Here is a 24188-nt window from a genome sequence, read left to right as displayed (position 1 = left end):
TAATAATATGCCATTTAGCAGCCTAGCAACTCAAAGGTTGCATGTTCGAATCTCATCACAGACGAGTGTTTTAGCTAATTAGCAACATTGCAACTTCAGAAAGTATTCATACTCCTTGACTTATTCCACATTTTGTTGTGTTACAGCCTAAATTCAAAATTGATTAAATGTCGTCTTGGTAAGCAACTCCAGTGTAGATTTGGAGTTGTGTTTTAGGTTATTGTCTTGCTGAAAGGTGAACTCATCTCCCAGTGTCTGGTGGAAAGCAGACTGAACCAGGTTTTCCTCTAGGATTTGGTCTGTGCTTAGGTCCATTCCGTTAGTTTTTTATCCTGGAAAAACTCCCCAGTCCTTAATGATTACAAGCATACCCATAACATGATGCAGCCACCACTATGCTTGAAAATATGGAGAGTGGTACTCAGTAATGTCTTGCATTGGATTTGCCCCAAACATACAACTTTGTATTCAGGACAAAACGTTTATTGCTTTGACACATTTTTTTGCAGTATTACGTTAGTGCCTTGTTCAAACAGGATGCTTGTTTTGAATAATGTTTTATTCTGTACAGGCTTCCTTCTTTTTTGGGGTAACTACAATGTTGTTGATCCATCCTCACAGCCATTCAAACTCTGTAACTGTTTTAAAGTTACCATTGGCCTCATGGTGAAATCACTGAGTGGTTTCCTTCCTCTCTGGCAACTGAGTTAGGAAGGACACCTATATCTTTGTAGTGACTGGGTGTATTGATACACCATCCAAAGTGTAATTAATAACTTCACCAAGCTTAAAGGAATATTCAATGTTTTTTTCCATCTACCAATAGGTGTCCTTCTTTGCAAGGCATTGGAAAACCTCCCTGGTCTTTGTGGTTGAATCTGTGTTCGAAATTCACCTTAAAGATAATTATATGTGTGGTGTACTGAGATTAGGTATTCATTCAAAAATCTTGTTAAACACTATTATTGCAATCTATTAGTGCACTCCAACCCCTCCCCCTCCCTCTCGGCGGACTACTTTGTCAAACATTTTAAAAAGAAGGTTGACCACATCCGCTCCTCATTCACTCAGCCTATTGAGTCCACTTGTCCCACTCACACAGAACTACCCTACGCCTTGACCTCTTTCTCCCCTTTCTCTCCAGATGAAATCCTGCGACTAGTGAGGTCTAGCCTGCCGACAACCTACCCGCTCGACCCCAACCCCTCCTCCCTTCTCCAGATCTCTGGAGACCTTCTCCCATTCCTCACTTCCATTGTCAACGCATCCCTGACCACCTCTGACTTCAAAATGGCCTGAGTCGCTCCTCTCCTCAAGAAACCAACACTCAACTCCTCTGACGTTTAAAACTACAGACCGGTACCCCTTCTTTCTTTTCTTTCCAAAACACTTGAGCGTGCTGTGTCTGAAAAACTCTCTCGCTATCGCTCTCAGAATTATATTTTTGACCCTAACCAGTCTGGCTTCAAGACGGGTCACTCAACCGAGACTGCTCTTCTCTGTGTCACAGAGGCTCTCCACACTGCCAAAGCTAAATCCCTATCCTCTGTTCTCATCCTCCTAGATCGATCCGCTGCCTTCAACACCGTGAACCATCAAATCCTCCTCTCCACCCTCTCAGGGCTGGGCGTCTCAGGCTCTGCACACTCTTGGATTGCATCGTACCTGGCAGTCCGCTCCTACCAGGTGACGTGGAGAGGATCTGTGTCTTCACCAAGTACTCTCACTCCTGGTGTCCCCCAGGGCTCGGTTGTAGGCCCTCTCCTTTTCTCTCTATACACTAATTTACACGGCTCCATCATATCCTCACATGGTCTCTCCTATCATTGCTATGAAGATGACACTCAACTACTTTTCTCCTTCCCCCCTTCTGACACCCAGGTGGCGACGCGCATCTCTGCGTGCCTGGCAGATATCTCAGCTTGGATGTCGGCTCACCACCTCAATCAACCTCCACAAGATGGAGCTGCTCTTCCTCCCGGGGAAGGCATGCCCGCTCAAAGACCTCTCCATCACGGTTGACAAATCCACAGTGTCCCCCAAAGAACCTTGGCGTGACCCTGCACAGCACCCTGTCATTCTCTGCAAACATCAAAGCAGTGACTCACTCCTGCAAGTTCATGCTCTACAACATCCGTAGAGTACAACCCTACCTCACACAGGAAGCGGTGCAGGTCCTAATCGAGGCGCTTGTCAGAACACTGCAGCCTGCATGGTGTTCAACCTTCCCAAGTTCTCCCATGTCACTGCGCTCCTCTGCACACTCAACTGGCTTTCAGTCGAAGCTCGCATCCACTACAAGACCATAGTACTTGCCTACGGAGCAGCAAGAGGAACTGCCCCTCCCTACCTTCAGGCAATGCTTAAACCCTACACCCCAACCTGAGTACTCCGTACTGCCACCTCTGGTCTCTTGGCCCTCCCACCCCTGATATATAATGCAATCCTGTATATTATAGGCTATTCTGTGAATCTCTGAGCATTGTCCAGACAAATCTCTATAGCAATAAAGTGCAGAAGATGTCCAAACTGATGCATAGCTTTCTGTGAGCATGACACTATCCAATTTAATGTACAATACGAAGGACTATGCACTTTTAGATTGACACTTTATTTCTCCATAGTATTTGCTTTTCCTGCATGCTTCTTTCCAGGCCTATACATGCCAGTTTCTTTAGAGAGCGCAAAATATTTGCCTTTTCAATCATGAACATTATCATAAAGTCAAAGTATGTGAACATCCATGCGTAAAGATCAACCCTGTTTAAATAAATGCATTGCACCATTCGTAGATGCACTTTGCAGCCTACTCTGTAACTTAACCTGCACTGTAAAGGGGTTGCCATGAATTTGACAGTATACAGGCAGCGTGGTGGTGAGTAAAATTCTGTATTTCATATTACAGTACACTTACTGTAATATAAATACGGTATCAACACAAGTACTGTGTAATGACAGTACTGTAAAATTGACTGTATCATATTGTAAATATTGTGAATGAATGGATGAATGAAATTAATTGAGGAGAGGGGTTTGAATCGTTACTGTAATTAAAAGGGATGTGGTGCAAGCAGGTTGGCTGCTAGGTAAAGGGTTTACACATTACAGCATATTAATTAACATTTTGTCACCACTCCAATCTGTCCCCTATACATTTTCAATTTCACTATAACCATATAGGAGTTAAATTGCATTCTCACTCATGGGTGCAACAAATATAGCCTCTTACAAGGCATGCAAAAAAATATGTTAATGAGACAGAAACAACAATACCATGTACCCACAAGTGGTCAAAAGATACGGTACTGTATTCTGTGGGGTGGAATTACAGTACCATTCGAAACACAACAATTTTTCCACAATGCACCATCATTTACAGTCTGCTGCAGTAACAAGTATTAGAGTTTTATTTTTTTACTGTTGATAATACCTAAAATTACTGTATAAATAAACATGTTCTCTTACAGTGTGTTTCTGCTTCTACTGTGTGCATAAGGTGTCACAATCGTCGGGAAGAGAGGACCAATGCGCAGCGTGGAATGTGAACATACTTATTTATTGAACGAACAAAACAACAAACGATACGAAACGTGAAGTCCTTGGTTACAATACACACCATACGGAACAAGAAACCACACCAAACGAATGCCTAACAGCTACCTAAGTATGGCTCCCAATCAGAGACAACGAGCTACAGCCGTCTCTGATTGGGAGCCACCCTGGCCAACATAGAAATGCAAAAACTAGACCCACAACCTACAACGCAAAACATAGAAACTAACACCCTGGCTCAACATACGAGAGTCCCCAGAGCCAGGGCGTGACATAAGTGTCATTTGTTTTTATACTGTGCATTATTGTATTTTGTACACACATCCAGATACTCAGCTCGTTTGTGAGGTGACTTTTTTAGGGATGACTATTTATTTGTACGGCTGTGGACAGATTGAGGTTATTGGGATAGTAGCCTATTACGCCCTGTCTTAAATCATTAGGGTTAGAGTTAAGGTACTGTTTTTCTGTCGATTAATACAGTTTGTGGGGGAGGTTCGAGGCATTTTGGATTAATTTGCATAAAGGGAGGGACCAGGGAATCTGGTCATAATACGGAAGCAGTGGGCCGCTAGAGACACATTTTATTACCATGTGTAGATGCAATAAATCTTGATCAGATAGTGATCGGATCATCTTGATCGGATGACAACGTTACCACATGTTAATGCAAGGTGTAACCATGGCTTTAGTGTAGTGGTAGGTGGGCTGTTACACATGCCAGATTCTCTGACTTGAAAGAGATTGGATTTCATATGGAGAAAATGTGTTTATCTGGATACAAAACTATTTAAGATGAGTGAAATTAGTCAGGGGCTATAGCTCTAATTGTAGACACATTCATACCGTAAATCTTAGCCTTGAATTATTTTACCTTCCTGCTTATTTTACCTCATGCACTCTATACTATTGGTCATCTACCATGGCACATATCCTCCTTGTAAGGAGAGCTCTTTATCCTAAGGATACTTGTGTAAACAGTACTTTATACTACAGTTGAAGTCGGAAGTTTACATACACCTTAGCCAAATACATTTAAACTCAGTTTTTCACAATTCCTGACATTTAATCCTAGTAAAAATTCCCTGTCTTGGGTCAGTTAGGATCACCACTTTATTTTAAGAATGTGAAATGTCAGAATAATAGTAGAGAGAATTATTTATTTCAGCTTTTATTTATTTCATCACATTCCCAGTGGGTCAGAAGTTTACATACACTCAATTAGTATTTGGCAGCATTGCCTTTAAATAGTTTAACGTGGGTCAAACGGTTTGGGTAGCCTTCCACAAGCTTCCCAGAATAAGTTGGGTGAATTTTGGCCCATTCCTCATTTTTTTTACATTTAAGTCATTTAGCAGACGCTCTTATCCAGAGCGACTTACAGTTAGTGAGTGCATACATAATTTTTTTTATTTTTCATACTGGCCCCCCGCGCGATGAGCCAAATAAAGCCACCCCGGCCAAACCCTCCCCTAACCCGGACAACGCTAGGCCAATTGTGCGCCGTCCTATGGGACTCCAGGCCACGGCCGGTTGTGGCACAGCCCGGGAATGAACCCGGGTCTGTAGTAACACCTCTAGTACTGCGCTGCAGTGCGTTAGACAGCTGCGCCACTCGGGAGGCCCCTCCTAACTTTACTGATCAAAGAAAATAATAATAATTTTGTTTTGTTTGTTGTTGGACATAGGACTGTAAAAATTGTGATTTTAAGTTAGGAAATCTGTTCCAAAGCACTCCCACGCATAATAGAGAGTTATATGTGACTGTGTACAAATGTAAGCAAGGTTTCTAGTTGATGATCCCTGCTGTAAGGGTTTCCTCTGTAGGCTACATCAGCAATCATTGTATGTTACCAACTGCACAAATATCATAACTGCATATTAAACCATTTTTATTTATTTATTATCACACCCAAAAACACAAAATACTAAACAACATACATACTATTTGTATGCTATACAATAATACATACTTTCAAACATTTCAAACAATTAGCTAGCTACTATTTTATATTAACAGAAATATTGACATATAAAACGTAGGTCCATCCAGCTCATTCAGTAGCCTTGCTCTGGATTTGAGTCCAGGTAGTTAGCGATGTCATCATAGACACCCTCTGAGGAGGACTGGTTGGGGTCAGGAGAGTACAGGTGGCCCTCCTCCTCATACTCGTCACTTTTGCCATCAGCCACTCCTGGTGACAAACCATGATAAACAGAATACAGGGTGTCAGAAAATAGAGTAACATCCCAAATCCCTTATTGCCAAAATAGAGTAGATAGAGAAAATGAGAGGAAAGGAGAAAGGAGAAAAGAGATAAGAAGAGAAGAGAGGAGAAGAGAAGAGAAGGGAAGCAGCTTGTTTACCCTGGTCATGTGACTGGGTTTGATCAGGGTTCCCTGAAGGCATCAGGTGGTTATTTGCATTGTGGGTAACTGGAGGTTGCCATGGATCCATTCTCCCTGGTAGAGAAAAGTAAATGCACAGCATGAATAGAAATGGAACTTAGGGCTATTGCAACATTAGCACAGTGACTTGTTTGCAGTACTGTCTGCACCTACTGTATCCATAGGGACTGGAGTTTTCCTGGTCAGGTCCCATAAAGTCAGGAAAAACTCAGGGCTGTACCCATGGCCATACCTGATGTTAGTAGATTCTCCACATCTTTACCTGTGTTTTCATAGCATTCCTCAGAGGAGGTGCTGGAAGAATCAAAGGAGTCCACTGAAACAGAGGTCAACACAAATCACAATTAGATTGTTATGGGTCATGTCTCTTCATTTTCTCTGAATTGTACATTGTTGAGTTCAAAGGTTGACCCTCTGGGGAGGTGACTGATGAGCAACCCCAGTTGCTGGGGGGGGGGGGGGGGGACATGGTTTCCGGGAGGGGGGAGGGGAGATAGAAACATGTTGGCTTGGTGGGGTCGGGTGAATGGGATGGGAGGTTGGGGTTGGAGGCCCACTTTTTATTTATTTAACCCCCCTATCAAAAACATTACTAAATAAATCAAAACGTCGTCAAAAAAAAACAAACAGAAGAGTGACCCTCACCACTTGGGGGTCCTATATTGCATCCTGGAGCTTGGTCACAAATGCCTCCTATGAAAACGTTATGGTTGTCACCTGCATGTGCTACAGACGTCACAATGTTGGGAATAACAAACTTTTCAAACTTATTAGCTATCAAATGTTGTGAATTTGTGTCTGTCATGGAGGAAAGGCATTGAGATTGTTCTTGGCCGTTACTGGAGTGCACCACTAAATATGGACTCACCTTCCTCAGATAGACTGTCCAGAGCTGTAGCCCTCATAAAAGGGTTCCTGGTATCTTGTTTGTATCGTATAGAATCTGAATTACAAGTGAGAGTTGAGATATATTAGCTACACAACAGCGGAGGCTGCTGAAGGGAGGACGGCTCATAATCATGGCTGGACAGGGCAAATGGAATGGCATCAAACACATAAAAACCATGTATTTGATACCATTCCACTCATTCTGCTCCAGCCATTACCACGAGCCCGTCCTCCCCAATTAAGGTGCCACCAACCTCCTGTGCTACACAAATATGAGTAGTGTAGTCCAAAATGATTGTGTATTTTGGCGTCTTGATTAGCCCTTCTGAACTGTAATGCTTAGTTAAAGTATGTATTAATTAAATGGGATTTGGGAGAAAAAAAGACACTGCTTACTCTGAAAGGTGGTCATATGGACAGCTGCCTCAGCGTTTAGATCACACTGGTCATAGTCTGTATCCACTGAGGTGCTGTCCACACTACTCTGGGTCCACTGATACCTGGGATTTGCCGGGACTTTGCAAAGCAAAACAAAAGAGAGATTAAACAATCTTTACAGAGAGTTTACAGAGAGAAATCAAAACAGATTTGATAATATGTGACAATGTGGGTCTTGATGAAGTAGGAGCTCTGTACAGAGGAAAACAGGGTCAAAGAGGCATGTTCTAATTCACTAACCTTCATTTTCTGTTGGGCTGCTGGTTGTGACCTTGATGAGATTCACAGAGTCCTGGTAGTCTTTGTCATGATGCTCAGTGGGTGTCTGCAGGTTAGCATGTCTCTGCTGGACTAAGAGAGCTATGGACAGTAAAAACACGTTGTAATATTAATACAGTATCAGGTTCTAACCAATCCAAAATGATCTATATTAGACTATATGGGTGATTCTACAGAAGTGGTGCAAATTGCAGTCCCACCTAAGGCTATTGCGGTGACCGTATTACCGTCACACCGGTGGTCACGAGTCATGAAGGCAGTCAAATTCCACGTGACCGTTTAGTTACGGTAATTAGGCTTCTCCAAGCTCTGATGCTGCTGATGGTCATTAGTAGGCCTACCAAACTTGCTAACTGCCTGGTACTCCGCACTCTATTGTCCCTCTAATCACTCTGACATCAATGCAAATGTGTTTCGAAAATCTAATCAAACACTTCACGAGAGCCCATGAGCTCATGTTGCGCATCATTTCAATAGGCTATACAATTGCGCGAGAAAACAAGAGTGATGGACTCTATTAAAAATAGGAGGATCATTTTTCTATAGGCTAGGCCTACTATATTTATTTCTCAACTTTCCTATTATTAAGCACATTGCTTATATTTACAACAGGAGTATAGCCGGCTGGCATGAAAATAAACTACGGGGAAAAGCGTCCTCCATTCGCTATTTAAGTGCATAGATTAGATTTATTTTTTCCGGCTGACACTGTTTCGATATAGGTGCATGATAATGGTCCATTCTAAATCCCAAAACCGTACTTTACTTATTTCTTTATATATTATACTGAACAAAAATATACAATAAAATCTTTGAAATTGTTGTATGTTGCGTTTATATTTTTGTTCAGTATAATATATAAAGACATATGTAAAGTACAGTTTTGGGACTAAAATATATGTTTGCTGTCCAACTGAAAGAAATATGTTAGCTATGGAGATTTTTAAAGATCAAAATAAGTCAACATTTTCCTAACCAAAACAGTCACAATCGAAACAATTGACACCATAGAGATATATAGAGGTCTCATCTTTGTATCTGTGCCATTATGGCGTCTGTGACAGCACGGGCAGCGCCATTGAGGATATATCCATTTTAAACTGAGCTACAGAGTATCACAATGAGGGTAGTGGACAAGTTCACACTTCAGGAAAAAGTGTAGATTATTGAGATGCATAGCCAGCAGGGAGGATCCAACCCTCCAAGAGCCCAAACATTGACATCTTTATGGGCAAAACATAGACATCTATAATGTTCTTTACTGTACTGTAGTGTGCTCTACTGTACTCTATTGTACTGTGCTCTAATGCACTGTACCCTACTCTACTGTACCCTACTCTACTGTACCCTACTCTACTGTGCTCTAGTGTACTGTACCCTACTCTACTGTATCCTACTCTACTGTGCTCTAGTGTACTGTACCCTACTCTACTGTATCCTACTCTACTGTGCTCTAGTGTACTGTACCCTACTCTACTGTATCCTACTCTACTGTGCTCTAGTGTACTGTACCCTACTCTACTGTATCCTACTCTACTGTGCTCTAGTGTACTGTACCCTACTCTACTGTATCCTACTCTACTGTGCTCTAGTGTACTGTACCCTACTCTACTGTATCCTACTCTACTGTGCTCTAGTGTACTGTACCCTACTCTACTGTACCCTACTCTACTGTGCTCTAGTGTACTGTACCCTACTCTACTGTATCCTACTCTACTGTGCTCTAGTGTACTGTACCCTACTCTACTGTACCCTACTCTACTGTGCTCTAGTGTACTGTACCCTACTCTACTGTATCCTACTCTACTGTGCTCTAGTGTACTGTACTCGAGTTTCCTTGAGTTTCTTACAATTGAAGAAAGGGCTGATGGACTCTTGATCTAGTGGTCTTGGTCTTGAGACCCCTCAGGACCACATAAATTAGGTACTTAACTTGTCATGGTCTGAACTCACTGGGTTTGGGTCTGTGTTTGGATCTTGGGACCAATGTCCTGGTATAAATCTTGGTCTTGGCTCCTGGATATTACCTTATTCTTTGGTTTACAAACCATAGGCAACCCAATTTGAACATTAAAATGCTCTCTGATCATTGGCTGATCACTCCCAACCCATAGGAATCCTCACCCAGTTGGCTACTTTTAAATGGTGGAAGCCCCCTCAATATCTATACTAAAATGAGTTATATCCATCTAGAGTACTCCAGTTATCTCTATGATTGACACTTCATACCGAAACACCTGTTATTGAGCCAAAATAAAGATAGGTAAAGTGATCATTTAAGCATCAAACCACTTCATTAATCAGAATTCAATCAATCAAATCAACAAGTTTTAGATTCAAAAATCATGTTTTTACTATTTTGTTAATTTGGTATGCAAATAACATTTCTGAAATGAATATGTTCTGTGCATGATTATCCCTTTAATGAACTTTTTCACTGTTTCGGTAGTGCCAAATTTAGTGTGTGTGGGAGGGTGGGGGTAAGGAACTCGTTTCAGGAAACTAGGCGTATGTCGCGCGTCACTACTTCACAGGTGCGCCATTTGAACGTAAACTTTTAAAAAACGAATCAGAATGCGTTATTGAGCAGAAATGCCCTCTGGAACATGTGAACTTTCATGTGCCTTAATATCAAACTTGTATGCTATCTGTAAATACGAATACAATTGTTAAATTATGAGCCTAGTTGGTTTAGCACTGGGAAAAGACAGCAACCTTCCCGCTAGCCATGATTGGCTGAGATAATGAGTGGGCTGGATATGCCAAGAGATGAGTTCGGATCGGTCTGCCATGTAGCACGCTTCTGTCAATAATATGAGCTGTTCAGTACGTGTAGGTCATCTTTTTTAACGCGGCTTTTTTGAACGATATCACGTAGTAGAACTCCATAAGTGTTGCTCTCCACTTTCTGGAGGACTGAGTTTTGAAATCAGTGGAATTAGAGTATGATAGCTAAGGAAATTGAGAAAATTCTGTCGATAGACGTAGCTGGTAAATTCGCTCTGGCTATCTACTCCGATTTCAGAGCACTCTCGTCTGAGTGTGCCAGAGCGCAGAATAACTGACGAATTTACGAACGCTCAACACCCATTGATTATGGCCGGTGTCAGTAAATGTTGGCAAAAAAGCATAATACATTTTTTGCCAGCAGCACAGTTGCAGTCACCAACGCTCTGGATAACATAAAAACAGCCTAACCAGCTCTGCTAAGGCGAGTAAAATGGTCAGAGTGAGCTGTTCTCTCATTTGTGTCTGGAAGTAGCTAGCAAGCCAGTTAGCTTGGGTGCTTGACTGCTGTTCTTAGGTCAGAACGCTCTGATCAATCCTCCTCCTCGGCGAAAGAGTCCAGTGTTCACTCTGAACGCTCCAAGCACACTCTGGCACTCTAGATTACATTTACGAACACATCCATAGTATAAACCAGCCTTTAGTCTTGAAATCTTTGGTTGTTTAGTACATAGCCTCACATCCTTGAAGAGATGGGTGGGGCTAAAGCTTAAGAGGGTGTGAACGATGCTGAATGGGTGTAGACAAAGAAGAGCTCTCCAGTAGGTACCAAAACATTCAAGATTTTCTCAAAAGTGAGGTTAAAATTTTATCAACTTTCAAAGCAGAATTACTTTCCCATTGTTCCTCAAATATAGTGTATGATATACCACTTTCTATTTCTGAGTAACTACACAATTTCAAATTATTTTGCTACATAAGACCAAATCGAGCCAGTCGGTCACATATATCAAATATGCAATACAAACAACCGCGACCGCGACTCGTCAGTGAAGACCACTTTTTGCCAGTCCTGTCTGGTCCAGCGACGGTGGGTTTGTGCACATAGGCGACATTGTTGCCGGTGATGTCTGGTGAGGACCTGCCTTACAACAGGCCTACAAGCACTCAGTCCAGCCTCTCTCAGCCTATTGCGGACAGTCTGAGCACTGATGGAGGGATTGTGCGTTCCTGGTGTAACTCGGGCAGTTGTTGTTGCCATCCTGTACCTGTCCCGCAGGTGTGATGTTCGGATATACCGATCCTGTGCAGGTGTTGTTACACATGGTCTGCCACTGCGCGGACAATCAGCTGTCCGTCCTGTCTCCCTGTAGCGCTGTCTTAGGCGTCTCACTGTACGGACATTGCAATTTATTGCCCTGGCCATATCTGCAGTCCTCATGCCTCCTTGCAGCATGCCTAAGGCACGTTCTCGCAGATGAGCAGGGACCCTGGGCATCTTTCTTTTGGTGTTTTTTAGAGTCAGTAGAAAGGCCTCTTTAGTGTCCTAAGTTTTCATAACTGTGACCTTAATTGCCTACCATCTGTAAGCTGTTAGTGTCTTAACGACCGTTCCACAGGTGCATGTTCATTAATTGTTTATGGTTCATTGAACAAGCATGTGAAACAGTATTTAAACCCTTTACAATGAAGATCTGTGAAGTTATTTGGATTTTTACAAATTATCTTTGAAAGACAGGGTCCTGAAAAAGGGACATTTCTTTTTTTGCTGAGTTTATGTCTTTCTGACATATGTTGGAAGAAATGTGCTCTGAAGATTTTGTAAAAATAGGATACAAAAATATATTTTTTCCTTCCCCCAATTTGCACCACGTCTGTAGAATGACCCATATACAAAACTCTATTACAATATGAACTGCCAGATACATGGACCTATGATGCATGGAGATTTTGAAATTCAGTCACTGAATGCACAGTCAAAAGTTTGGACACACCGACTCATTCAAGTTTTGTTTTTTTTACATTGTAGAATAATAGTGAAGACATCAAAACTATGAAATTACACATATGAAATCATGTAGTAACCAAAAAAGTGTTAAACAAATCAAAATATATGTTATATTTGAGATTCTTCAAATAGCCACCCTTTGCCTTGATGACAGCTTTGCAAACTCTTGGCATTCTCTCAACCAGCTTCATAAGGTAGTCACCTGGAATGCATTTTAATAAACAGGTGTGCCTTCTTAAAAGTTCATTTGTGGAATCTATTTCCTTAATGCATTTGAGCCAATCAGTTGTGTTGTGACAAGGTATACAGAAGATAGCCCTATTTGGTAAAATACCAAGTCCATATTATGGCAAGAATAGCTCAAATAAGCAAAGAGAAACAACAGTCCATCATTACTTTAAGACATGAAGGTCAGTCAATACGGAAAATGTCAAGAACTTTGAAAGTTTCTTCAAGTGCAGTCGCAAAAACCATCAAGTGCTATGATGAAACTGGCTCTCATGAGGATCGCCACAGGAAAGGAAGTCCCAGAGTTACCTCTGCTGCTGAGTTATCAGCCTCAGAAATTGCAGCCCAAATAAATGCTTCACAGAGTTCAAGTAACAGACACATCTCAACATCAACTGTTCAGAGGAGACTGTGTGAATCAGGCCTTCATGGTCGAATTGCTGCAAAGAAACCACTACTAAAGAACACCAATAAGAAGAAGAGACTTGCTTGGGCCAAGAAACACGAGCAATGGACATTAGACCGGTGGAAATGTGTCCTTTGGTCGGGAGTCCAAATTTGAGATTTTTGGTTCCAACCGCCGTGTCTTTGTGAGACGCGGTGTGGGTGAATGGATGTTCTAGGCATTTGTATTTCCCACCGTAAAGCATGGAGGAGGAGGTGTTAGTGTGTGGGGGTGCTTTGCTGGTGACACTGTCAGTGACACACTTAACCAGCATGGCTACCACAGCATTCTACAGCGATGCCATCCCATCTGGTTTGGGCTTAGTGGGACTATCATTTGTTTTTCAACAGGACAATGACACCTCCAGGCTGTGTAAGGGCTATTTTACCAAGAAGGAGAGTAATGGAGTGCTGCATCAGATGACCAGGTCTCCACAATCCCCAGACCTCAACCCAATTGAGATGGTTTGGGATGAGTCGGACCGCAGAGTGAAGAAAAAGCAGCCAACAAGTGCTCAGCATATGTGGGAACTCCTTCAAAACTGTTGGAGAAGCATTCCAGGTGAAGCTGGTTGGGAGAATACCAAGAGTGTGCAAAGCTGTCATCAAGGCAAATGGTGGCTATTTGAAGAATCTCAAATATGAAATATATTTAGATTTGTTTAACACTTTTTTGGTTACTACATGATTCCATATGTGTTAATTCATAGTTTTGATGTCTTCACTATTATTATACAATGTAAAAAATAGACAAAATAAAGAAAAAGCCTTGATTGAGTAGGTGTGTCCAAACTTTTGACTGGTAGTGTATGTGGCAGTTGGGACCAACCATTTCTCCTCCTGTAGTGGCAGCAAAGCAGAGCGTTTGTGACCAGAGCCGTGAGCAGAAGGAAGGATAGGGAGATGCACCCCAGCAGCTCTAGGGACATGGCGAATGGGAAGCCATAATTTGCTACACTGGCTGTAGTCACTGGGAAGGAAACAAAATACAGGAACAAATAACATTTTACACACATTTAATCTTGATCTTTTACATTCTCAAAAGTCTGAATAGTTTTGTCAATCTTAAAATTCAGACTCAGGTTGACCTTTTTCACCTGGGGTCCTGCTCAATACTGTTGCAGCTGCTTCTGTTGTAACTGGAAGATATCGCCCACGTGATCCTGTGAGAAAAAGTACAGTACAGTAGAAAATATTTGAAAAACCTTAATTGTGCTCACTGTGTACATCAGGGTTCTTCAATTCCAGTCCTGGAGGGCCGAAACACTTCTGTTTTTTATTTCTACCTGGTAGTTAATTGCACTCACCTGGTGTCCCAGGTCTGAATTAGCCCCTGATTAGAAGGATGAAAAACAGAGGTGTTTCGGCCCTCCAGGACCGGAATTGAAGAACCATGGTGTACATTAATCAAACATTTATATCATTGGCACAAATAATCTCACTTACCACTACAAATAAGTCCAGCCGCTTCAGAGTCAGTGCACAATATTGTAATGTTGGCAAATTCCTTACACTGCCAAAGGTCTGTGTGATGTGGATCGCATCTGTAGTACCACAGGGTCCCATTGTTGTGAGTGAAAGGGGGTTTGAAAGCTACAAAATGAACTGGCTCCCCACAGCCCAACATGGAACACACCATGGAGGCTTCCTCCTTCCCCCAGCAGTTATCACACACTGTCCCCCATGATCCATTACGGTGGATCTCCACTTTACCAGAACAGTGGTCCACCCCTCCAGTCAGCCTCACTGCCTTCAGCTCTGTAAAATAGGCAGAGAGAACAGGGACCATAAAGATCACAATCTACATTATATCCTTTTATTGTAGTGTGTAGGAAACATCAGTGACAGTTACCTGAACATACCACCCCAGCATCCTCCTTGTGCCCACAGTCATGGCTTTTATCTGACGCTGGGCACTGCCACAGGTTGCCCTCTTTGCCAGTACATTTCAGCTCATCCAGATAGATGGGATCCTTGCCCTGAGGGAAGGCACCACCCTGCCCTGTCACACTTATGGCATAGCCACAGCCAAGCTGGGCACATACCACATCAGCATCCCTCATGTCCCACTCATCGTCACACACCGTGCCCCACTGCTGCCCCTCTCTCCACAGCTCCACACGTCCAGCGCAGCGGTGCTCGCCTCCAGCCAGCCTCACAGCCTGGTGCCCTACAACCACAGACACAGGGACTGTATATGAGTTTCAACCCCTAGAGTTAGGGTTAGTGTGCAACTAATGTGATTCAACTTGAAAAACTATGTGATGTAACGCATATGGTACATTTGTAGAATGTAACAGACTGTATATATGATCAACAATATCAAGTATCCTATTATAATTTTTAACTTATTTTGTGAAATGAGAGCATATGATGAAATGTGTGTCTTTTAAACCGTGTCTTACCACAAACGACATCGGACACCTTTGTGCAATTCATCCTCACAACGTGGGAGCAGTTCTGAAGACGATATTCACGGTAGGTGCAGTTTGTGAGGCAGATACTGTTGGGTGGTGCGCTGGTCTCATTAAGACTGTAGACTCCACCACAGCCAAGAGCCATACATATCTGATGGGCTACTTGGTCTCTGGACTCTGCAGTGAATGTGACTGAAGTCCATATCTCATCTCTAAAGATCATGGGACTCCAGGAGCATGCATTGGATCGTTGAGTTATGTAGGGCTCAGCTGTGAATGAGAATGAGACATTTTAAGTGAATGAAGACATTAACTATTCTACGATATCACTAAATTAAAAAAATTGCCATGGTATAAGAGTGAATTATTACTTATGTAGGCTGTATTTGTAACATAATGGATGGTCATACTTTATAGAGAGAAAATGTTATGGGTACTGATGTGCAGAATGCAGGAAAATCCAAGATCTTGATGAGTGGGTGAAATAGTTTTGCAACATAGCACTGTAATTTCAGTTAAAGCCTATCAAACTCTTGGTTGGAATGCACCTGCAAAGTTCAATTAAACGCAGCAGCAAACCCCTAACCTAACCACCTCCACATCCTGTGTGACATACTTTTGACGCTGAACAAAAACATTCATATGGAGAGTACACGATGGGGTTTAACCAAGCAGAAGTGGTTTCAAACACTGCACCAAATGCTTGATTAATGCTCTGAGACCTGGATAATTTGGGGTGGTCTGATCATGATACATGAGAGTCTGTGAGCGATGGAGTAAAATTAAATGTGAAACTCAAAGCCAGCAGTGATGATTGGAGATCATTTGTCTGTGTGGGTGGCTTTGTCAGAAAAGATAAAGAAATACAGAAACTCACTTTGATTGTTATCAAGCTCCGATTGTGATGCATTTTTTCCAGTTTGAGCAGAGGAATTGTTATATGCTGAAAGAAAGTTGAAAATGGCACATCCCTTTAGATCACAGATATAGCAATGAGATGTGACATCATTTTATTGGTCTCAATGTTATTGTGACTCCCTTTGACCACTAGGACTTCCCACATGCAAGACTTTCAAACTAACCACTTGACCAAGCACCATCCTTTGTTGGTATCTGGCGTGAGATGCATGTGAAATGTGGTAAGATGTCTTGAGCCATAAAGCCCTGTGTCCAAACCACCTGCTTATTGTACAAAGTAGTTAGTGGTAGTAGTTTATTACATTATAAAAAATAAAAAAAAATCAGGGTAATCCAGCTAGCACATTTGGTTCCTTGGAAGTTGTGGGAATGTATGTTTTTGGTTTCCCATTGGTTCTGAGAACGAAGCCATACATTTCTGACCGGGATTTTTTTTTTTTAAGAACGGAAGTGAATATTTTGGCTGTTCTGGGAACATACATTTTTAGGTTGCAGGGAGGGTCTGAGAACGCCTTACTACGGTTCCCTGCAAGTTTTCCCAGGAAGTTTTATTAACGTTCTGAGAACAAGAATTATAGGTTATTTGAAGGTAATTAAATAAAGTTCTAGGAACATGTTTCGATGACTTTTAATAATACTGCTAGCTTAGTTTGGGTTAAGTCCAAGCACAGATAGAAATTCATTTGCTCAGGCATTAATCAAGCAAACGTTTCTTTTTTTTATTGTGGCACAACATCAGTGAAATTCAAACCTATGATCTTATGTTATCTATCCATGTAATTAGTCCACTGTGCCACCAGGATGGAGCTAGCATGCCATGTTTTTTAACTCGTACAAAGCTGTTAAGTTTAGTATTTTCAAACAGACCCCATTTCAATAGAACCGTGAGGAAACCTGCAGAAAACATTATGCTGCAGTACTGAAATTCCCACAGACAAAACATATGGTTCTGAGAGCGTTATATGCTAGCTGGGTATCCTGCACCATTCCCAGAAAGTTTTGGGAAGGTTGTATTCAAAATAACCATAGGACAACCACGTTCTCACCAAGCTCTAAGAAATATATGGTTCTCAGAACTTTATGTGCGAGCTGGGATAATTCCTTCAATGTTACTGTTATTCAAATAGTTAATATTTGTGCCTTTTTTGCCTTATGTAAAATGTGTAATACATAAAATCCAAAGGTGTTTCAAATCGTTGAACTTATTAGCCGAGGACTGGTTAGCATCTGACTAATACCCTTCACATTAATAAACTAATGTTTATCTTCACTTATCGATGTGATAGAATCAATTTTACTGTTACTGTAAACTTTAAACAAGAAAATCAAAGATAATAGATCACAAATTATTGTGTAGAGTGGTATCTGTTACCTTGACACAGATGAAGCGCTTGGAGGATTAAAATGAGTTTCACCAACTTCATAGCGTATTTATCTATTCAGACACACTATTGGAAAATAAAAATGTACGTTTCCCTTGATATCTAGCTCTGATCACTGCATAACCCCAAACCCTAACTGTGTAAAATGTAATCCTGAGCTCTCTTTTCTGTGCCTGCACAATGTGCGGTTTCCTCTCTTGTTCCTCTGGCATAGGCCTTCACTTCACATTTCCTCTATAATGTCACATAGCTAGTGTGTGCTCACACACGCCTACTCACAATATATGAAATAAGTTAAGAAACAATGAAAACCTGATTGGGTCTGTCACTAAAAGACAGAAGACCAGTCCCAGTTCATTATTAGAACATTGTCTAATATTTAAAATATAATTTTCAATTCATTCTTTTATTTTGTTTAATTAACCTACATTTACTTGGTTAAAATTGTATTGACCCTGCCAACAGTCATAGTTGTTTGTCATTAGAAATGTAATGTGGCTGGAAATGAATGTAGAGAATTAATTATTCAAAAAATGTATATTGTGGTAATCAAAGACAGTACAGTAGCCTACAGTTAGGTAGCAAATGTTGTTTTGGATATTGTGACACACACCCTAAACTCAAAACATGCCGAATAATGTCTGGCTGGAGGCGGGGTGGGCCACATAGGATCATGTAACCAAATATTGCAAGCTTTGATATTGGTAAAATATTGAATACAAGTAGTCAGTTGACAGCACTACATTCACAAATAAACAGCATTAGGATATATATTATAAAATATATATATATATATATATATATATTTTTTATTTTTATTTTTTTTTTATTTATTACTTTCCAAACCCACCATCCCCTCCCTAATTGGAGTAAACTAGTGAACAACAATGCTTAGGCCTCTACTTCATGCTTATACATACTATATACATTTTATGGACACAGTCTATAATTATATTTTGTTTGTTTTTACTCCTGAACTTCCTCCGATCATTTTCGCATGTCTTACACTAGTTACAGTGGGGAGAACAAGTATTTGATACACTGCCGATTGTGCAGGTTTTCCTACTTACAAAGCATGTAGAGGTCTGTAATTTTATCATAGGTACACTTCAACTGTGAGAGACGTAATCTAAAACAAAAATCCAGATAATCACATTGTATGATTTTTAAATAATTAATTTGCATTTTATTGCATGACATAAGTATTTGATCACCTACCAACCAGTAAGAATTCCGGCTCTCACAGACCTGTTAGTTTTTCTTTAAGAAGCCCTCCTGTTCTCCACTCATTACCTTTATTAACTGCACCTGTTTGAACTCGTTACCTGTATAAAAGAGACCTGTCCACACACTCAAACAGACTCCAACCTCTCCACAATGGCCAAGACCCGAGAGCTGTGTAAAGACATCAGGGATAAAATTGTAGACCTGCACAAGGCTGGGATGGGCTACAGGACAATAGGCAAGCAGCTTGGTGAGAAGGCAACAACTGTTGGCGCAATTATTAGAAAATGGAAGAAGTTCAAGATGACGGTCAATCACCCTCAGTCTGGGGCTCCATGCAAGATCTCACCTCGTGGAGCATCAATGATCATGAGGAAGGTGAGGGATCAGCACAGAACTACACGGCAGGACCTGGTCAATGACCTGAAGAGAGCTGGGACCACAGTCTCAAAGAAAACCATTAGTAACACACTACGCCGTCATGGATTAAAATCCTGCAGCGCACGCAAGGTCACCCTGCTCAAGCCAGCGCATGTCCAGGCCCATCTGAAGTTTGCCAATGACCATCTGGATGATCCAGAGGAGGAATGGGAGAAGGTCATGTGGTCTGATGAGACAAAAATAGAGCTTTTTTGGTCTAAACTCCACTCGCCGTGTTTGGAGGAAGAAGAAGGATGAGTACAACCCCAAGAACCCCATCCCAACCGTGAAGCATGGAGGTGGAAACATCATTCTTTGGGGATGCTTTTCTGCAAAGAGGACAGTACAACTGCACCATGTATCGTGAGATCTTGGCCAACAACCTCCTTCCCTCAGTAAGAGCATTGAAGATGGGTCGTGGCTGGGTCTTCCAGCATGATAACGACCCGAAACACACAGCCAGGGCAACTAAGGAGTGGCTCCGTAAGAAGCATCTCAAGGCCCTGGAGTGGCCTAGCTAGTCTCCAGACCTGAACCCAATAGAAAATCTTTGGAGGGAGCTGAAAGTCCGTATTGCCCAGCGACAGCCCCGAAACCTGAAGGATCTGGAGAAGGTCTGTATGGAGGAGTGGGCCAAAATCCCTGCTGCAGTGTGTGCAAACCTGGTCAAGAACTACATGAAACGTATGATCTCTGTAATTGCAAACACAGGTTTCTGTACCAAATATTAGGTTCTGCTTTTCTGATGTATCAAATACTTATGTCATGCAATAAAATGCAAATTAATTACTTAAAAATCATACAATGTGATTTTCTGGATTTATTTTTTTGATTCTGTTTCTCACGGTTGATGTGTACCTATGATAAATATTACAGACCTCTACATGCTTTGTAAGTAGGAAAACCTGCAAAATCGGCAGTGTATCAAATACTTGTTCTCCCCACTGTATCTTGTTGTTATTAGTTGTTGTTATTAGTCCCATCCTTCAGCTACATTCAACCTCCCATCTATCTCTTAACACCATCCATATTGAATTTCTATTTGCCATATATTTTTCAACTGTACTGTGATGTTTTACAAAAGTTGTGAACCTTTCTATTCTCATAGTTTCTACAGTTTGTGAATTGAAAATAAACATCTTTGCTAAAAGTATTATTATATTATTGATCGATTGACTATGACTTTTCAGATCACCCAGTAGTGCTATCTGCAGGGTCAGCTCCATGCAAATATTGCAATCCTTCAGCCATTCCTGGACCTGTGTTCAGAAACAAGCTGCAAATGGACAGTACCAAAACGAATGATCTAATGATTCTGTCTCTTCACAGCCAAAAAAAGATTGTATCCTCCATACAAATAACATTCTATTGGTAGCAAGAATTTTATATAATAATTTAAATTGAAAAATTCTAAGTTTTGAATCCGGCGTCGTTTTGCGTATCAGTTCATAAACACTATGCCATGGAATCGGTACGTCAAAAATCTCTTCCCAACTATTTTGCAATCTATATGGGATGGCTGTCAATCTTTTGGTCCTTAAATGAAACTGGTAAACTTTTTTATTTATCACAATAATTGGTTTTCTTTAACCAATTATGTTCTTTAATGCAAGGCCGACAGACAAGTTCCTTACTTTTTCCTCCTTCCACATTCCTCTTCCATTTTTGTGCAATTATTTGGTTGTAATTTTGGGTAGAGCAGACATTTCCATATGTTTGTTAGCTGCTTGTGCGACATAACTCCACCATTCCTACCGATAATATCATTTACGAAGATTCTACTTTTTTTTTTTTTAAGAACTTTTTTTTATCAATTAGTATATTGGAGTTTAACCACAATTTTGTTGCAATATTTGTTCTGTCATTTCTGGAGGATTAAATTGAAATTGCAACCAACGTTCTATGGCTTGTTTTAGAAATAGTGATATTTGGGAGATTATTTCCTTTTCAAACACCTGAAAGTGAGGGGTTGTAATCTGAATAAAGGGAAAAAGTCCCTTCTTGAACATTGGGTGAGACAATCTTACTAGTTTGCTAGAGAACCAGTTCGGATTTAAGTATAATTTTTGTATGACTGAAGCTTTTAGTGATAGGTCTAATGCTTTAATATTTAATAATTTCTGTCCTCCTAATTCATATTCATTATATAAATAGGCCCGTTTAATTTTGTCTGGCTTGCCGTTCCAAATAAAATGGGATATTTTTTTCTCATATAATTTAGAAAACTGTTCAATAGGCATAGGCAAGACCATAAGCAAATAGGTAAACTGGGATAATACTAAAGAGTTAATCAGGGTGATTTTTCCACAAATTGACAGGCACCCACCTTTCCATGGTAGCAAGATCTTATCTATTTTTGATAACTTTCTATTACATTTTTTTGGAGTGAGATCATTTACTTCATTTGGGATATGTATTCCGAGTATATCCACATCACCATCAGACCATTTTATTGGTAAACTACATGGTAATGTAAAAATTGTATTTTTTAGTGATCCAATACGTAATATAGTACATTTATCATAATTTGGTTGTAATCCAGAGAGGTTAGAACATGTATCTAGATCCTCTATGTGGCTGTGGAGGGATTCAAGTTGTGGATTTAAAAGAAAACATGAATCATCAGCGTACAATGACACCTTTGTTTTTAAACCCTGGATTTCTAATCCCTTGATATTACAGCTTTGCACATTCTTGGCATTCTCTCAACCAGCTTCATGAGGTAGTCACCTGGAATGTGTTTCAATTAACAGGTGTGCCTTGTTAAAAGTTAATTTGTGGAATGTCTTTCCTACTTAATGCGTTTGAGCCAATCAGTTGTGTTGTGACAAGGTAGGGGTGGTATACAGAAGATAGCCCTATTTGGTATTATGGCAAGAACAGCTCAAATAAGCAAAGATAAATTACAGTCCATCATTACTTTAAGACATGAAGGTCAGTCAAACCGGAAAATTGCTTGGGCCAAGAGACTTGCTTGGGCCAAGAAACACGAGCAATGGACATTAGACCTCTGCCCTCCCTAAATCGTGGCATTGAACGGTGTAACATTTATTGACAATTTTGATACCTTCTGGAAACAAAGCTTGTATTATAAGGAGGATGGGATCTACCCAAATCATTTGGGTTCCTGGATCCTTTCACAACATTATAAGGCTGCGTTGAGACAATGACTTATCAATGACCCATGTCCAGCTCATTTAATCCCTACCATTGTGTTGCTGAGTTGACATAATGATTCAGCAAATGTACATTATCCTAGGGGCGTTGGTAGACACAATGTAAATAACCTAATATATGTCCCTCTTACTGCACGGAATGCCTCTGATGATCCTACAGCTATTGTATGCAGTAATCATATGCCTATGAACCAGAGTAATACTGTTAGCACTGAGGTGGTGTGCCCTAGTAGGAAGTCCACTGTGTGAAGCTCACCCTGCACTAATAAAATAACCTGAGTATGTCTACCTCTGCTAATCTTCCCAGTAAAGCAAGAAAAATAATCAAGCATCCCAGAAAAGTGTTAAAAATAGCCCACGTTAACATTTCTAGTTTAAGAAACAAGGCACAAGGCTCATGATATCAATAATTTTCTATTAACAGATGACATTCATATTCTCTGAAACTCACTTAGATAATACCTTTGATGATACAGTGGTAGAAATACAAGGTTATAACATTTACAGAAAAGACAGAAATGCCAAAATTTCGGTGTTGCGGTCTATATTCAGAACTACATTCCTGTAAAGCTTAGAGAGGATCTCATGCTAAATACTGTTGAAGTAATATGGCTAAAGGTTCACCTGCCTCACCTAAAGCCCATTCTGGTGGGAAGCTGCTATAGACCACCAAGTGCTAACAGTCAGTATCTGGATAACATGTGTGAAATGCTTGATAATATACAGTGGCTTGTGAAAGTATTCACCCCCCTTGGCATTTTTCCTATTTTGTTGCCTTACAACCTGGAATTAAAATTGATTTTTTGGGGGTTTGTATCATTTGATTTACACAACATGCCTATCACTTTGAAAATGCAAAATATTTTTTTGTGTGAAACAAACTGCCATTAATGTGCATAACTATTCACCCCCCCAAAGTCAATACTTTGTAGAGCCACCTTTTGCAGCAATCACAGCTGAAAGTCTCTTGGGGTATGTCTCTGTAAGCTTGGCACATCAAGCCACTGGGATTTTTGCCCATTCTTCATGGCAAAACTGCTCCAGCTCCTTCAAGTTGGATGGGTTCCGCTGGTGAACAGCAATCTTTAAGTCATACCACAGATTCTCAATTGGATTGAGGTCTGGGCTTTGACTAGGCCATTCCAAGACATTTAAATGTTTCCCCTTAAACCACTCGAGTGTTGCTTTAGCAGTATGCTTAGGGTCATTGTCCTGCTGGAAGGTGAACCTCCGCCCCAGTCTCAAATCTCTGGAAGACTGAAACAGGTTTCCCTCAAGAATTTCCCTGTATTTAGCGCCATCCATCATTCTGACCAGTTTCCCAGTCCCTGCCAATGAAAAACATCCCCACCGCATGATGCTGCCACCACCATGCTTCACTGTGGGGATGGTGTTCTCGGGGTGATGAGAGGTGTTGGGTTTGCGCCTGTCACGGATTCTGCCGAGGCTGCTCCTCCTCCTTGCTCAGGCAGGCTTCGGCGTTCGTCGTCCCCGGAGTACTAGCTACTGCCGATCGATGTTTCGGTGTTTGTCTTGTTCTGTCTTGAGTGGTTACACCTGTTCGCTATTATGTTTGATTGTAGTCCCTATATTTACCCATGTCTCTCATTTGGTATTGTGTGTTATTGTTTTGTGTCTAGGCTGTATCGGCATTGCTGTTTTGTCGTATACGTGTATT

General features: G+C 41.0%; 1 protein-coding gene across 1 annotated transcript; it reads right to left on the bottom strand.

Moving 5' to 3' along the window:
• Positions 1-5428: 5428 nt before the first annotated feature.
• Positions 5429-17830, bottom strand: LOC311113576 (T-cell differentiation antigen CD6-like). The gene is made up of 14 exons (XM_084156823.1): positions 17681-17830; positions 16268-16333; positions 15379-15660; positions 14826-15143; positions 14420-14731; positions 14062-14136; positions 13803-13943; positions 7528-7647; positions 7246-7365; positions 6830-6904; positions 6607-6687; positions 6224-6277; positions 5920-6015; positions 5429-5747 (listed from the first exon to the last, which is right to left on the bottom strand). Exons 1-14 carry the CDS (start codon positions 17730-17732, stop codon positions 5611-5613), a joined length of 1929 nt encoding a protein of 642 aa, XP_084012949.1. The 5' UTR covers positions 17733-17830; the 3' UTR covers positions 5429-5610.
• Positions 17831-24188: the final 6358 nt, after the last annotated feature.

The sequence above is a fragment of the Coregonus lavaretus genome (assembly GCF_964263955.1).
Source record: "Coregonus lavaretus genome assembly, chromosome: 40".
NCBI lineage: Eukaryota > Metazoa > Chordata > Actinopteri > Salmoniformes > Salmonidae > Coregonus > Coregonus lavaretus.
The sequence above is the reverse complement of the archived record's forward strand: the minus strand, read 5'-3'. Positions and strand labels throughout refer to the sequence as shown.